Source organism: Bison bison, unplaced genomic scaffold (genome assembly GCF_000754665.1).
Source record: "Bison bison bison isolate TAMUID 2011002044 unplaced genomic scaffold, Bison_UMD1.0 scf7180017864182, whole genome shotgun sequence".
Lineage (NCBI taxonomy): Eukaryota > Metazoa > Chordata > Mammalia > Artiodactyla > Bovidae > Bison > Bison bison.
Genome location: NW_011494754.1, coordinates 1,585,965 through 1,601,905, shown reverse-complemented (window position 1 = coordinate 1,601,905; position 15,941 = coordinate 1,585,965). Strand labels below are relative to the sequence as shown.

General features: G+C 40.0%; 1 protein-coding gene across 1 annotated transcript in view; it reads left to right on the top strand.

Moving 5' to 3' along the window:
• The window catches only part of MRS2 (MRS2 magnesium transporter), a 38,612-nt gene extending 23,177 nt beyond the window's left edge, over positions 1-15,435 (top strand). Inside the window, exons 8-11 of the mRNA XM_010843511.1 lie at positions 2,548-2,700; positions 2,953-3,070; positions 12,432-12,545; positions 13,070-15,435. Coding sequence (XP_010841813.1) covers positions 2,548-2,700; positions 2,953-3,070; positions 12,432-12,545; positions 13,070-13,180 — 496 coding nt within the window. The 3' untranslated portion in view covers positions 13,181-15,435. The remainder of the gene's footprint in view (positions 1-2,547; positions 2,701-2,952; positions 3,071-12,431; positions 12,546-13,069) is intronic.
• The last annotated feature ends 506 nt before the right edge of the window (positions 15,436-15,941 follow it).

Here is a 15,941-nt window from a genome sequence, read left to right as displayed (position 1 = left end):
TAATTTCAGACTGCAGTCACCATCCACAGTGATTGTGGAGCCCAAGAAAAGAAAATCTGTCACTGTTTCCATTTTCTCATCTGTTTGTTATGAAGTGATGAGACCGAATGCCGTGATCTTTGTTTTTTGAACATTGAGTTGTAAACCAACTTTTTCACTCTCCTGTTTCACTTTCATTGAGAGACTCTTTAGTTCCTCTTCACTTTCTGCCTTTAAAGTGCTATCATCTGCATATCTGTGGTTGTTGGTATTTCTCCCAGCAATCTTGATTCTTGCTTATGATTCTTCCAGCCCTGCATTTCACATGATGTACTCTGCCTAAAAGTTAAATAAGCAGATGACCGTAATACAGCCTTGATGTTCTCCTTTCACAATTTGGAACCAGTCTGTTGTTCCATGTCCATTTCTAACTGTTGCTTCTTGAGCTGCATACAGTTTTCTCAGGAGGCAGGTAAGGTGATCTGACATTCCCATTCTCTTTAAGAATTTCCCACAGTTTGTTGTGATTCACACAGTCAAAGGCTTTAGCGTAGTCAGTGAAGCAGAAGTAGATGTTTTTCTGGAATTCTCTTACTTTTTCTGTGATCCAACGGATGTTGGCAATTTGATCTCTGGTTCTTTACCTTTTCTAAATCTATATGAAAGTTCTTGGTTCACATACTGTTGAAGGGTAGCTTGGAGGATTTTGAACATAATCATGCTAGCATGTGAAATGAGTGCAGTTGTATTGTAATTTGAACATTCTTTGGCATTGAAATGAAAACTGACCTTTTCCAGTTCTGTGGCCACTACTGAGTTTTCCAGATTTGCTGGCATATTGAGTGCAGCACTTTAACAGCATCATCTTTTAGGATTTGAGAGAGTTCACTTGGAATTCCATCACCTCCAGTAGCTTTGTAGTAATGCTTCCTAAGGCCTACTTGACTTCACACTCCAGCATGTCTGGCTCAGGTGAGTGACCACACACCATCATGGTTATCTGGGTTGTAAGATCTTTTTTATATAGTTCTTCTGTGTTTTGTTGCTATCTCTTCTTAATCAATGCTGCTTCTGTTGGGTCCTTTCCATTTCTGTGCTTTATTGTGCCCATCTTTGCATGAAATGTTCTATCTCTAATTTTCTTGAAGAAATCTCGTAGTCTTTCCCATTCTTCTGTTTTCCTCTATTTCTTTGCATTGTTCACTTAAGAAGGCTTTCTGTCTCTCCTTGATACTCTTTAGAACTCTGCATTCAGTTGGGTATATCTTTCCGTTTCTCCTTTTTCTTTTGCTTCTTTTCTTTTCTCAGCTATTTGTAAGGCCTTCTCAGAAACCACTATGCCTTCTTGCATTTTTCTTGGGGATGGTTTTGGTCACTAGGTCCTGTATAGATTCACGAACCTTTCTTTGTCCATAGTTTTTCAGGCACTCTGTCTACCAGATCTAATCCCTTGAATCTATTCGTCACTTCCACTGTATAATCGTAAGGGATTTGATTTAGGTCATACCTGAATGGCATAGTAGTTTTCCCTACTTCAGTTTGAGCCTTAGCTGATTATCTGAGCCGTAGTCAATTCCAGGTCTTGTTTTTGCTGACTGTATAGTTTCTTCATCTTTGGCTGCAAAGAATAAATCATTCTGATTTCAGTATTGACCATCTGGTGATGTCCATGTGTTGAGTCATCTCTTGTGTTGTTGGAGGAGGGTGTTTGCCATGACCAGTTCATTCTCTTGGCAAAACTGTTAGCCTTTGCCCAGCTTCATTTTGTAATCTAGGACCATCTGAATTAAGTTTACCCTTTCCCATCCATTTTAGTTCACTGATTGCTAAAATGTCGTTGTTCATTTTTGCCATCCCCTGTTTGGCCGTATCCAATTTACCATGATTCATGAACCTAACATTCCAGGTTCCAGTGCAATATTGTTCTTTATAGCATCAGACATTATTTACACCACCAGACACAACTGGGCATCATTTCCACTTTGTCTCAGCCTCTTCATTCTTTCTGGAGCTAAGTCTCTGCTCTTCCCCAGTGGCATATTAGACCTTCTGCCCTGGGGGGGGCTCATCTTTCAATGTCATATCTTTTTGCCTTTTTATACTGTTCTTAGGATTCTCACTGCATGAATACTAAAGTGGTGTGCCGTTCCCTTCTCCAGTGGACCATGTTTTGTCAGGTCCTGACTAGCAAGGACATGCCCTCCATCTGTTCCACGTAGCCTGGCGCCCTGGTTGTCCCACTGCTGGTCCTCTTGAGTGTGTAAACCTTTACTGGCTGCTGGGTGTTGGTCAGCATACCGCCTGGGGACCTGGGCAAAGGCCCCTGGAGTTGCTGGGAAGGGGGTCCAGGGAAGCCTGGAGCCAATCGATATTGGAGGGCGCCCAGGAGCAGAGGGCTCCCTGGCCTCTCTGCTGCCGCTGGCCACCCTGGGGCCAATCTTCCACCCAGGAGCCACAAGGAGCCGAGGATAACTGAATATTGTATACTGATTCAGGAAGCTTTGTGGTACTAAATGTTTAACACATGTATCGAGGGCATGTTAGTCATGTGAACTCTTTTAATTAAAGTGAAAAGAGCAGCGCTGGGATTGACCATGCAGAGGAGATGGAGTTGCTGTTGGAAAACTACTACCGATTAGCTGAGGATCTTTCCAACGCAGCTCGGGAACTCAGGGCACTGATCGATGATTCACAGAGTATCATATTCATCAATCTGGACAGGTAAGAGGGTGTCATAGAAAACTATCCATGTTTTTTTAATAAAGTAGTTATTGCACAGTATAAAGTGTTTAAGGCTGGCTTTGTTTTTCCATTTTGGAAAGAATTATCCCATTTATCCCATCATTATCATTTATAACTACTACACGGGAGTGTCTTTTTAAGGTGTACGTTTAGCCCCTGTGATCTTTAATAGTGAATTTGTGGTGCTCGGTTGGTGGGCCCTTCTGATCTAAGCAGTTTTCTCTTCCCCAGCCACCGTAATGTGATGATGAGGTTGAACCTACAGTTGACCATGGGAACCTTCTCCCTTTCACTCTTTGGGCTAATGGGAGTTGCTTTCGGAATGAATTTGGAATCTTCCCTTGAGGAGGTGAGAATGTATTATTTCAATAATCTAGGGATGGTTTTTAATGTTTTGAAGATCATTTCTTTTTCATGGATTTTGTTTTGTTTTCATTATTTACTTTACTCGGTCAGTTTTTAGCTGTGGCACTCGAAATCTTCATTTTTGCATGCTGGATCTTCCATTGTAGTGCATGGACTCTGTAGATCTGACTTGGAGGCTCCAGAGCGCATCAGCTCAGTAACTGAGACACACAGGCTTAGTTGCTCCAAGTCATGTGGGATCTTAGTTCCTGGACCAGGGATTGAACCCGCGTCCCCTGCATTGCACAGTGGATTCTTAACCCCTGGACTACTTTAATGGATTTTAAAAAGAAAGTTCTAACCTCTATAGTTGCTTATTGGGATAAAATATGTACTGTAAATCATTTGAAATTCAAACAGTATTGTTAGACCCTGTAATGTAGAATGGCCTAGGTTTGAACAAACCAGAGCCTGTGCTGGGATTCAGGAAACTGTCACATAGGGCAGTTTAGGACTACCTTATGTTTCTTATAACAGATAACTACACATGGGAGAGATTTGACAATAGTTTTATACTGTGAGGCAGTGTTAATGAGGGATTTTTTTTTTAACGTATATGTCAGGCAATGTGCCATGCAGTTGCATGCTTTGATTCAGTCATCAAAAGTCTGAAAATGAATGTATTTTCCCTGCTTTTCTTTTTTTTCTGAATATTTACAATTTTTATTTGTCAAAAACACTATGTGACTATGAATTTATACCCTCTATCAGTAATTCTCAATTTAGCCCTAAATATATGTATTACATATATATTTGCCTTGAGAAACAGGATCCATTATCCCTTATCTGACACCATTGGGGCAGATGAGCGCAGAATTCAGAATTTCTCAATTTAGAGTTTTGTATATTACTGCAGCACCTGTGCCTGATATTACTAACACTCCCCGCACAGCATCTCATAACCACATATAACATTTCTGCAGAGAAACTCATAAACATTCACACAAAGTAGGATAAATGAAGATTGCAGATAATCATTTTTGACATTATCCTGTTCCTATAAATTAGTATGTACATGTTTAAGGTCCTAAGACATATTTGGAAAAAAAGACAAACATATCAAACCCATTTTCCCTTTTCAAAATGGGAAATTCATTGTGCATCAGTGAGTCACAGCTCGTGGGCTCAATGCGGGGCCGGGGAGGGTTCCTGAATGATGCCATTTGGCAACAAGGACAGTCTTTACTGGTCAGGGCCAGCAATTTAAATGGAAAATGAAAAGAACTTGATTTATTCATTAACTTTTATACTAGAAACACAAAGGCACCGAGTTTCCATCACTAGCATAAATTTCATCGACCAGCCAAGCAGAGCCCTGCTGGGTGGCCACACACAGAGAGAGAATCTGAGGTTTCCAGGATCGTTTAGCCCCTCAAGGTTCTCCTTCCAGCCCTGTTGCCCAATTGTGTCTAGTGGCTGCAGCCCCAGAGGGAACCCTGAGCATCCTCAGCCTGGACACAGAGCTCTACTCCCTGTTCTGCCCACCCCCCACCCCAGGGTCTTCCCTCTGCTGCTGGGAGGGACTCAGTCTTTAGACACCAGTGGAGGAGTCAGCGGGAAGCCCCACAGCTGGGAGAACGAACCAACACGGAGACCTCCTGCTCCCAAGGTCTTTCATCAAGTGGCCTGAACTCCTCTGCCTGGCCATGGTTTGTTTCCATTGTGTGTGTGCTCAGTCGCTCAGTCATGTCTGACTCTTTGCAACCCCATGGACTGTAGACCACCAGACTCCTCTGTCCATAAGATTTCCCAAGCAAGAATACTGGAGTGGGTTGCCATTTCCTTCTCCTTCCCTGCTTTTTTTAATAGGTAGAAAAACTGAGGCTCAGAAAATATAATTTGCCCAAGAGCACAGAGCTAGGAAACAACAAAACTAGGATTTAGACTCCAAGATTTGCATCCTTCACTTTGCTCCATATTTAACACTGACTGGCAGAGTTTTCATGTCCTTGTAGCCTGTACTTTCAGAAGATGTCCTACTGTGAGATTTTTTTCTTTTTTTTTAAATTTTTTTAATTGAAGGTTAATTGCTTTACAGAACTTTGTTGTTTTCTGTCAAACCTCCACATAAATCAGCCATGAGTATACATATATTCCCTCCCTTTTGAACCTCCCTCCCCATCCCACCCCTCTAGTTCGATACAGAGCCCCTGTTTGAGTTTCCTGAGACGTACAGCTAATTCCCATTGGCTATCTATTTTGCATATGGTAATATAAGTTTCCATGTTACTCTCTCCATACATCTCATCCTCTCCTCCCCCTCCCCATGTCCATCAGTCTATTCTTTATGTCTGTTTCTCTGTTGTTGCCCTGTAAATAAATTCTTCAGTAACATTTTTCTGGATTCCATACATATGCTTTAGAATACGGTATTTATATTTCTGACTTAATTCACTCCATATAATAGGTTCTAGGTTCATCCACCTCATCAGAACTGACTCATATGCATTCCTTTTTATGGCTGAGTAATATTCCATTGTGTATATGTACCACAACTTCTTTATCCATTTATCTGTCAGTGGACATCTAGGTTGCTTTCACATTCTAGCTATTGTAAATAGTGCTGCAGTGAACACTGGGGTACATGTGTCTTGTTCAGTTTTGGTTTCCTCAGGATATATGCCTAGGAGTGGGATTGCTGGGTCATATGGTAGTTTTATTCCTAGATTTTTAAGGAATCTCCATACCGTCTTCCATAGTGGCTGTATCAATTTACATTCCCCCCAATAGTGCAAGAGCGTTCCCTTTTCTCCACACCTTCTCTAGCATTTGTTGTTTGTAGACTTTTTGATGATGGCCATTTTGACAGGTGTGAGGTGATCTCATTGTAGTTTTGATTTGCATTTCTCTAACAATGAGCGATGTTGAGCATCTTTTCATGTGTTTGTTAGCCATCTGTATGTCATCTGGAGAAATGTCTGTTTAGGTCTTTTTCCCACTTTTTGATTGGGTTGTTTGTTTTTCTGATATTGAGTTGTATGAGCTGCTTGTATGTTTTGGAAATTAATCCTTTGTCAGTTGTTTCATTTGCTGTTATTTTCTCCCGTTCTGAGGGTTGTCTTTTCACCTTGCTTATAGCTTCCTTTGCTGTGCCAAAGCTTTAAAGTTTTATCAGGTCCCACTTGTTTTTGTTTTTATTTCCGTTACTCTAGAAGGTGGGTCATAGAGGATCTTGCTTTGATTTATGTCATAGAGTGTTCTGCCTATGTTTTCCTCTAAGAGTTTTATAGTTTCTGGTCTTACATTTAGGTCTTTACTCCATTTTGAGTTTATCTTTGTGTATGGTGTTAGGAAGTGTTCTAATTTCATTCTTTTCCGTGTAGCTGTCAAGTTTTCCCAACACCATTTATTAAAGAGGCTATCTTTGCCCCATTGTATATTCTTGCCTCCTTTGTCAAAAATAAGGTGCCCATAGGGGCATGGGTTTATTTCTGGGCTTTCTCTCTTGTTCCATTGGTCTACATTTCTGTTTTAGAAAAATATGGAATGCTTCACGAAGTTGCATGTATGTCATCCTTGTACAGGGGCCATGCTAATCTTCTCTGTATTGTTCCACTTTTAGTATATGTGGTGCTAAAGTGAGCGCCTACTGTGAGATTTCTTTAGAAATGAATTTGCATTTGCGTTCAGCAGGCACACTCTGGTGCTAAATTTTGTGTCCTGATTAACAGGTGTGTGCTCTATGTCTGTTTTAAAGTGGTCCCTTTTAAAAAGTGGTCTTTAAAAGAAGCAGTTCTAATGGTCACTCTTCTGTGTAAAACTATTTGGGTGTAGGGGGGTAGTGTTGATTCTCCTTAAGATAGAAATCCAAACTCCCTGGCCGGTAAGGCTTTTCCTGGCCTGCTGTGCCCACATCCCCATCTTGTCTGCAGCCATCTTGTCCTCACTGTCCGTTGATTCATCAGTATTCTTACACTGCTTCCACACATCTCTTCTTACGTCCCACCTTTTTTTGCCTGGTCTGGTCTGTAGTTGCTAAGTCATTTGCAACCCTATGGATTGTAGCCCACCAGGCTCCTCTGTCCATGGAATTTCCCAGACAAGAATACTGGTGTGGATTGCCATTTCCTTCTCCAGGGGATCTTCCTGACCCAGGGATTGAACTTGCATCTTCCACGTTGGCAGGAGGATTCTGTACCACTGAGCCACCAGGGACCCCCCCTTTTTTTTGCCTAGTTAATGTCTATTTGTCTCCCAGGTTTCAACTGTTGTGTTATTTCCAAGGAGACTCTTCACTGACCACACCCCCAACCCACCTGAGTAAAATTACTCTTCTAGTTATTTATGCCAAAATAATCCTACACTTCCCTTTGCCATGATCCTCAGACTTGGAATTGCTTGTCTGCAAAAGATCATAGGTGGCTCAAGTGGTAAAGAATCTGCCTGCAGTGCAGGAGACCTGGGTTTGATCCCTGGGTTGGGAAGATCCCCTGGAGAAGGGAACGGCTACCAACTTCAGTATTCTGGCCTGGAGAATTCCATGGACACTACTGAACAACTTTCACTCACACACACCTGAGAAAGGTCATAAGCTCCCTGCAGCAGTGTTTGTCACCTCCTTATAAGATGTGAAAGGAAAGTAAATGCAGTACATTGATTCATTCATCTTACAGATACGGTGTTTGGTGCCTATTACACACTAAACACTGCTTTTAGCTGTGGGGGTGTAGCAGTGAATCCCTGCCCCTATGGAGTCTGTTTCAGTGGGGGAGAGAGAAGAAACAGATTCATGGTAGGTTAGGCGATAAGTACCATAAAGAAAATTTTCTAAAGGAAATCAGTCCTGAATATTCATTGGAAGGACTGATGCTTTGGCCAATACTTTGCCATCTGATGCAAAGAACTGACTCTTTGGAAAAGACCCTGATGCTGGAAAAGAGTGAAGGCAGGAGAAGAAGGGGACAACAGAGGATGAGATGGTTGGATGGCATCACCGACTCAATGGACATGAGTTTGAGCAAGCTCCAGGAGTTGGTGATGGACAGGGAGGCCTGGAGTGCTACAGTCCATGCGGTTGCAGAGAGTCAAACATGACTAAATGACTGCATAAAGAAAATTAAAGCTAGGTAGAGGGAGAGAGACTGTTAGCAGGAGGAGAGACAAGGGGCATTGTAGAGATGGCGTGGTTGAGGAAGGTCTTTCTGTGAAGGTGACCCTAGAGCGGAGCCTGAATGAAAAGAGAACATGGAAAGACCTGGCAGAAAGGGTGGTCTAAGCAGAGGGAACCACACATGTGAAGACTGAGGCAAGGGTGTACTGAGCTTGTTGAAGGAGCAGCAGGAAGGCCAGAGTGGTCAGAGGAGGGGTGTCAAGTGGAGGAAAGTGGTAGTGAGAGGTCAGAAGGACAGAAGAGGGAGAGCATGTTGATTTGGAGCTTGGTAAGGGTTCAGGCTTATACTAGGTATGATAGGAATCTCTTAGAGGCTTTTAAGCCCAAATCTAGTAAAAAGTCCAGTAGTTACCAAACTATCTTGTGCAACATAAACCAGCCCTGGACATCCTCAGAAGGTCCTTCCGAAGACCTTTGCCAGTTTCCCAGCTCGTGAGTGTGTAACTCTGTACAAGTTCCTGTCCTTCTCCCAAGTCATTCTGTTTATGTACATGCACTCTTTCTGCAGGCTAACTCCATCTTATACGCGTTCTAATGTTTTTTTCTAAATGCCTGTTGTTGTTGTTGTTAATTTTTTAAAAGAATTTTTAGAAATTCCTTTCTGATAGTTTCTTGTTTAAGATAATATCAAACTATTTCAAGAATACTAAAAGAATTCCCATACAGCCTTTACCCAGATTCTTGAAACAGCAACATTTTATCATATTTATCATTCTGTCAGTATATATATACTTTTTCCTAAATCATTTGAGAATAAACAACAAATATGAAGCTCCTGATGTCTAGATATTTCAGTATATATTTTCTAAAAACACTGACATTCTCTTACATAACCACAGCTCACTTGTGAAAATCAGAAAACAGCATTGAAACAACACTGTTTTTCTGATCTGTGGACCCTGGTCAGGTTTCACCACTTAGCACAGTAGAGCCGTTTACCTCATAGAAAATCTTAAATGGTGTGTTGCGTGTATTAATAGTCATTGTGTCTCCTTAGGTTCCTTTAACCTAGGCCAGTTTTTCTGACTGTCTTTCGTGGCCTTGATGCTCACAAAGAATGTAGGTCAATTGTTTGGCTCTTGATTACTCTTCGTTACTAGAGTCTGGTTGTGACACGTTTTTGTCAGTGTTCTTCACATTGAATCCCATCAGGAGACCTTGGTGTCAGTTTGTCTCATTACTGGTGATACTAACTCTGATCATTTGGTTAAGGTGGTGTCTGCTGATTTTCTGTCCTATGAAGTTACTTTCTCTGTGGAATTAAGTATATTCTAAGAACCCTGCCATTCATCAAATTTGCACCCTCTAGTTTTTTGGTTTTTTTTTTTAAATTAAATATAGTTGATTGTTTTAATTTCTGCTGTACAGCAAAGCGATTCAGTTATACATATAATACATTTTTTAATGTTCTTTTCCATTGTGGTTTGTAATGGGATATTGAATGCAGTTTTCTGTGCTGTACAGTAGAACCTTGTTATCCATTCTGTATATAATAGTTTACATCTGCTAACCCCAAACTCCACTCCAGTCTCCCCCAAGCCCCTGGCAAGCGCAAGCCTGTTCTGTATGTCTGTTTTGTAGACAGGTGCATTTGTGTCATATTTTATTTATTATTTTTTTATTTAAATTTATTTATTTTAATTAGAGGTTAATTACTTTACAGTATTGCATTGGTTTTGCCATACATCAACATGAATCCGCCATGGGTGTACACATGTTAGAGTCCACATATCAGTGACATCATATGTCCTTTTCTTTCTGACTTAGTGTGATAATCTCTGGGTCCATCCGTGTTGCTGCAAGTGGTGTTATTTCATTCTTTTTGTGGCTGAGTAGTACTCCACTGTATGTAGGCGCCACATCTGTATCCAGTCATGGGTCCGTGGATACTTGGCTTGTTCTCGTGTCTTGGGGCTGTCATGAGTAGTGCTGCAGTGAACACTGGGGTGCATGTGTCTTTTTGAATTAAGGTTTTCTCTGGATATATGCCACGGAGTGGGATTTCTGGATCATATGGCAGTTCTGCTTTTAGGTTTTTAAGGAACTGCCCTCCTGATTTCCATAGAGGCTGCACCAACTTACACTCCTCCAGCAGTGTAGGAGGATTCCCTTTTCTCCACACCTTTTCCAGCATTTGTTAATTGTACATTTTTTAATGTGGCCATTCTGACCAGTGCAGGATGGCATCTAATTGTAGTTTTGATGTGCATTTCTTTAATAATTTGCACCCTGTAGTTTTAGTATCTGCTGTTGATCCAAAAAATGCTTCATGCCTGAATCAGATACTACAGGGATGATTATCAATGGTTATTGCTAATTCCATCATTCTTCCTACTTTTGTTCTTCGTCAGATAGAGCCTTCCTTCTCTCCCAATTATTTATTCATTTGTGTCAGTATGGACTCATGGGATCTTATTTAATCAATGAGTTACAATCTGTCACACTGCCCTCATTATTTATCTTGATATTCAAATTGTTCCTTTCATACCATCTTCTAAGTACTTTTGACATGTCCCCATCAGTTTAGGGCTTTTTTAGTAGCCTTTGGCATACCAGGATGCTGTAGGTGTCTTATTTCTAAGGAGTAGATAGGCTAGACGGTGGAGATGAAGAGCTCAAAACACAGGTACTTATGCATGCCGTAATACTATAGGGAATACCCAAAGCGGGGGGCGGGCATTGAAAATCCAACTTTCAGACACATTCCCCTCCCTTAATTTCCTAGAGGTCTCACACTCTGCTCTGTGTATATTTTAATGACACATGGAATTTTTAACTTGCTTACCTCTCAAGTTCATCATATTTTAGCAATCCCAGGCTTCATTTATAGAGCATTACAGAAACAGTCTACAGGAAAGAACAGTAATCTGGGTATGCTAAATCTTATTTAAACATAATTTTTACTTAATAAATTAGGGTCTTTTTTAGAATAACTGGAAATGTATTCATCCAGGCAGTTAACTGACATTAGCACTTGTCTTCTTGATAAATGATGTCTAACATCTAACTTCATGTTAAAAGGAAGCAGATTTCTGCATCGTATATGGCTTGAATTTCCATCAGTGGTTATTGGTCATTTAGGCAATGGCTATCTTGGAGGAAATTGGGCTCCCAATCATTGGAGACCAAGCCATTGTTGATAATAAATAATGGCATTTCTATAGCTTAGGCTCCTAACATGTGAGAGATTAAATTCTGTGATTCTGTATATTCACACATGAACTTGAAAGCCCTGCACTGCAAAAAATACAATTTTGAAAATGACATGGGAATTCCCTGGCAGTCCAGTGGTTAGAACTCTGAGCTTCCACTGCCCAGGACCCGGTTCAAGATCTGGGCAGAGAAACTAAGATCCTACAAGCCATGTTGCATGGCCACAAAGAAAGAAAATGACAGGGAAAATGTTTACTATAACTTTGAGGTTTCCAAACTTTCTTGGTTCATGATGCTTTTAGTGTTTGGGGCTTCCCTGGTGGCTCAGTGGTAAAAAAAAAATCCGCCTGCCAACGTCGGAGACGCAGGTTTGATCCGTGGGTTGGAAGATCCCCTGGAGAAGGAAATGGCAACCCACTCCAGTATTCTTGCCTGGGAAATCCTATGGACAGAGGAGCCTGGTGGGCTACAGTCCATGGGGTTGCTAGAGAGTTGGACGTGACTGAATAGCAACAACAGTTGTTTTACAGCATCCCAAGCCAAAAGTTCCTTTTATTATATTAGAGTTTCTGTCGTGTTACCTAAGAGTTTCTTTTATGAAAAGCAGTTTAAGAGTAGCAGTTGTCACCGTGTTGCACAGATGACACTTGTGTTTTCCTTGAAAATTTAAAATACTCTTGAGGTGGCTGTAAGGCCAGGATACCTCACAGTTTAGCAAGGGTGGCCATAAGCAGAAATTTCAAGTTGTATGTCCTATATATTAAAATCTGTGAATGTAAACAAAGACTGGAAGGAAACAGAGTAAAAGCAGTTACATTGGTTCATTGATGATCATAAAATAACTCTTAAATCATGTTTTCCTTCCAGTTTATGTTCTGACTCTTGGTCTGAGTGCTGTTAGGGCACTTGTTCTTAGTTCCTATAGGAAAGAACAGCACAAAGTTTGAAAATTCCTTTTAAACTCGGGCAGTGACAAGTTCGGGAAGTTTTATCACGAAGGAACCTAGCCTTTGTGGTTGAAATTGACTGTGTTCTCTTCTAGGACCATAGAGTGTTCTGGCTGATCACAGGAATTATGTTTATGGGAAGCGGCCTCATCTGGAGGCGCTTGCTGTCATTCCTCGGACGACAGCTGGAAGCTCCCCTGCCTCCTCTGGTATGAAGGGTCAGACTCAGCGCAGTACGCAGACGGGCTGCAGTCCCCAGCACGAAGTCCTGTGGCCTGGGTTTAAGTTGTCACAGGCTTTGAGACACTGAGCAGGTTTTTTAATGTCTTTAAGCCTTGCCCAGCTTTCCCACTTAAGTCAGTGCCTCCTGCTTCATGTAGTTAAAAGGAGAATGAGATGTTATGTGGAAAGCAGTGGCGGAGTAAGTTAGAAGTTTATGGTGGAACGCTGTGACAGGCACTGTACATTTAGACAGGTGTTAGTAATTCCGGTGCAGGTTTGTCATGATCAAAATTGAAATGTAGACAGTATTTATCATGTTAGGAAAAGATACAGTTTCTCTCTTTTTCATAGCCTTCTACTTGTAGTTTATACCCCTGGAGCAAGTACTCAAGACATTGATACATGGCTGGCAGTCCTTCCCTCATTTAGTGGTTAATGTATTGTTTTTATTGGTGGTTTTTCTTTTAAACCCACACAACTAAAATTATGAATTTTTTCTGCTTTTATTTAGATGGCCTCTTTACCTAAGAAGACACTGCAGGCCGACAGAAGGCTGGAAATGAAACACAGCTTCAGGCCGGATGGACTTGGATCAAGCAGGGGTATCCTAACAAATCGTTAGGAATAACCTGATGGAAACTGAACTATTTTTTTATGGTAGTTACAGGGAAATTCTAGTATCTTTTTATTATTTTATGGAGTCAGAGACTTGAAAGAAAATCACTGACACTTAAATTATAATGTCTGATGATAAAAATATTATGGCAGCCATAGTACTAGAACTTAACTGTATTGTCGTGCTTGCTTTGTAAAAGGCCAGAATTCTATTTCCTACAAACTTAAAAGGCTGTTTTTATAGATGTAAGACATGGAGAGATTAACTTAATCCAGGATTAGATTGTGGTATTGATTTTATTTAATTTATACATGTTAACAAAACTGCAGCCTCATGCCAAATGAAGCCTGGAAACTTGCCAAACCCGTAGTTGTGAGATTAGGTAACCACAGTTCTTACTGTAAGGAATCATGTTCTTGTGAATTTCCTGACTCTCAGGTGACTAAAAAGCCAGCATAATATATATTAACCTTAGAACAAACTTTAAATCAGTCTTTGACATAACTGTATTTTCTTATATTTGTGCCCCACCCCCACCTTTTTTTTTTTTTTTTTTTCTTCTATTCTTTGGCTGCATGCAGGCTCTTAGTTCCCTGACCAGGGGGAACTAGTTCCCATGGGAACATAGTTTCCATGCCCCCTGCAGTGGAAGTGTGATATTTCAACCTCTTAACTGCCAAGGAAGTCCCTGCCCCTATTTTTATATAAGGAATACAAAAAGGAAATGAGACATTAATATCAGCTTTGTATAGATTGCAATTATTCAGAATTTTACTTCCTCAACCTATGAAACTATTTTTCTTTGCAAGCCTTTGGAAATAGTTGAAAGTATTTCCATTCTGTTACTGTTTTATAGCTGTTTTGATCATTCCTTGGTTTTTAGGACAGACATGTAACACCAAAAACGGAAAATGTGTAGCAGGATTAACTAGGCTACACATTTTTCAGCTGTTTGGCTACACCCAAGAGGCTGACTGATGGGCTTCCTAAAACAAGAGGGTAGATAAATTTTTAAATTGTGTTACCTTTTTGTTTTCACAGAGTTGAGTTTAAAACAAATGGCTAATATTTTTAGGTCTCAAGCACCTACGCTACCTGATATCTTCTATGTTTTTTATATTTTCTGGAGGTTAAAAAGTTACACAGTAGAATATTAGTTACATTTGTCTCCAAAAGCAACATACATAGACAATTCTAGAGTCTAAAGCAGCTCTTACACTACAAAATTAGTCAATAGAGTCCATTTGCCAGGTGGGTAAAAATTAATTAAAATGCTTTTTCCAGTTGCTGATCTGAAAGAGACAAATGAAGTTTCCCATTTCCATGTGTGGTTAAGAAAGGACATTAGAACAGCATGAAACCCGCTGGGCTTGTCTTGGCGCGTGCTTTATGGTGTGGCTGTGGAATGTAAATGCCATCATGGATCTGTTTGATTTTTAAGATAAAGTATCTTTGACAATGTTTATATTTCACAGGGCACTCTTCTTTGGTATACCTCAGAGTACTATGCTGTTTTTGATCTTCAGGTTATCACTGTAAAATAGGTAATATTAATAAATATTACTGAACTGTGATGAAAACTTGGAAGTCCAAGAGGCAAAATGTGATTTGGTTTAAGATCAGGTACAGGAGAGAATTTTGGTCTTTTCTTTCTGATGTTACTTAGCTAAGTATCATCATTTGAGGGCTTAGCTAAAATAATTTTGAGTCAGTGTCTCATCAGTAAAAGGGGAAGTAAGGGCAACTACCTCATAAGTCTGATGTAGGGAAGGTACTAATGGTTATAAAGTTCTTGAACATGGTTCAATCAAGTTAATTTCTAGATGTCTGCTGCCTCTGCTTTGGTGATAGCTCTTTAATGTAAGAAGCAGCCTGCTATCTATCAAATAATAAAACAGCCTGTGCCAAAAAGAAAAAAGTTCAGTTTTAAATATTGAATTTAAATAGACAGAGTATATAAATTATTTGTAAATAAGGTGAAAGAATACGAAATATTCAGTTATGAGTAAGCAGGCAATCGTATCCTCTTTAACATGTACAGGGAATGATATTCTTAACATGTCATTGTAAGACCTCTAAGAAAGTGTAGCAAAAATAAGTGTCATTTTAAGATACTATTAATACTTGCTTTACTCTTGATAGACTGATAACCACTAAATAATCATTAAAAAGCCGTATATTTTGGTGAGTTATTCCAAGATTTGTACACAGCTTTATGTTTTGGAAAATTAATATTAAATATTAAACTCACTTTAAATTCAGGATTTACTGTCATTACTTTGGTAATAGTTATGTAGTTGGAGCATGGAATAGGGAATTCAGAGACCTGAATTTATTCCCAAACTCACTTCAAATCTCTCTAGCTCTGTGATACAAAGGCATAAATCAATTCCAGTCTTGAAGCCTGTAAGACAAGACAGTCTTTGCATATACAGGTAATAGACAAAAATTGCAAATATGTAAATGTGTTCTAATATCATAAAGGTAATTTTGAATTAAATTGTTGTATAAGTTCAGATTTGTGTTCCTGAGAGATTTAAACCCTATAAAGTATTAAGTATGTCAGAATCAATTCAAAAGCGTCAATTGATGCTTTTGAACTGTGGTGTTGGAGAAGACTCTTGAGAGTCCCTTGGACTGCAAGGAGATCCAACCAGTCCATTCTAAAGGAGATCAATCTTGGGTGTTCTTTGGAAGGGCTGATGCTGAAACTCCAATACTTTGGCCACCTGATGCAAAGAGCTGACTCATTTGAAAAGACCCTGAT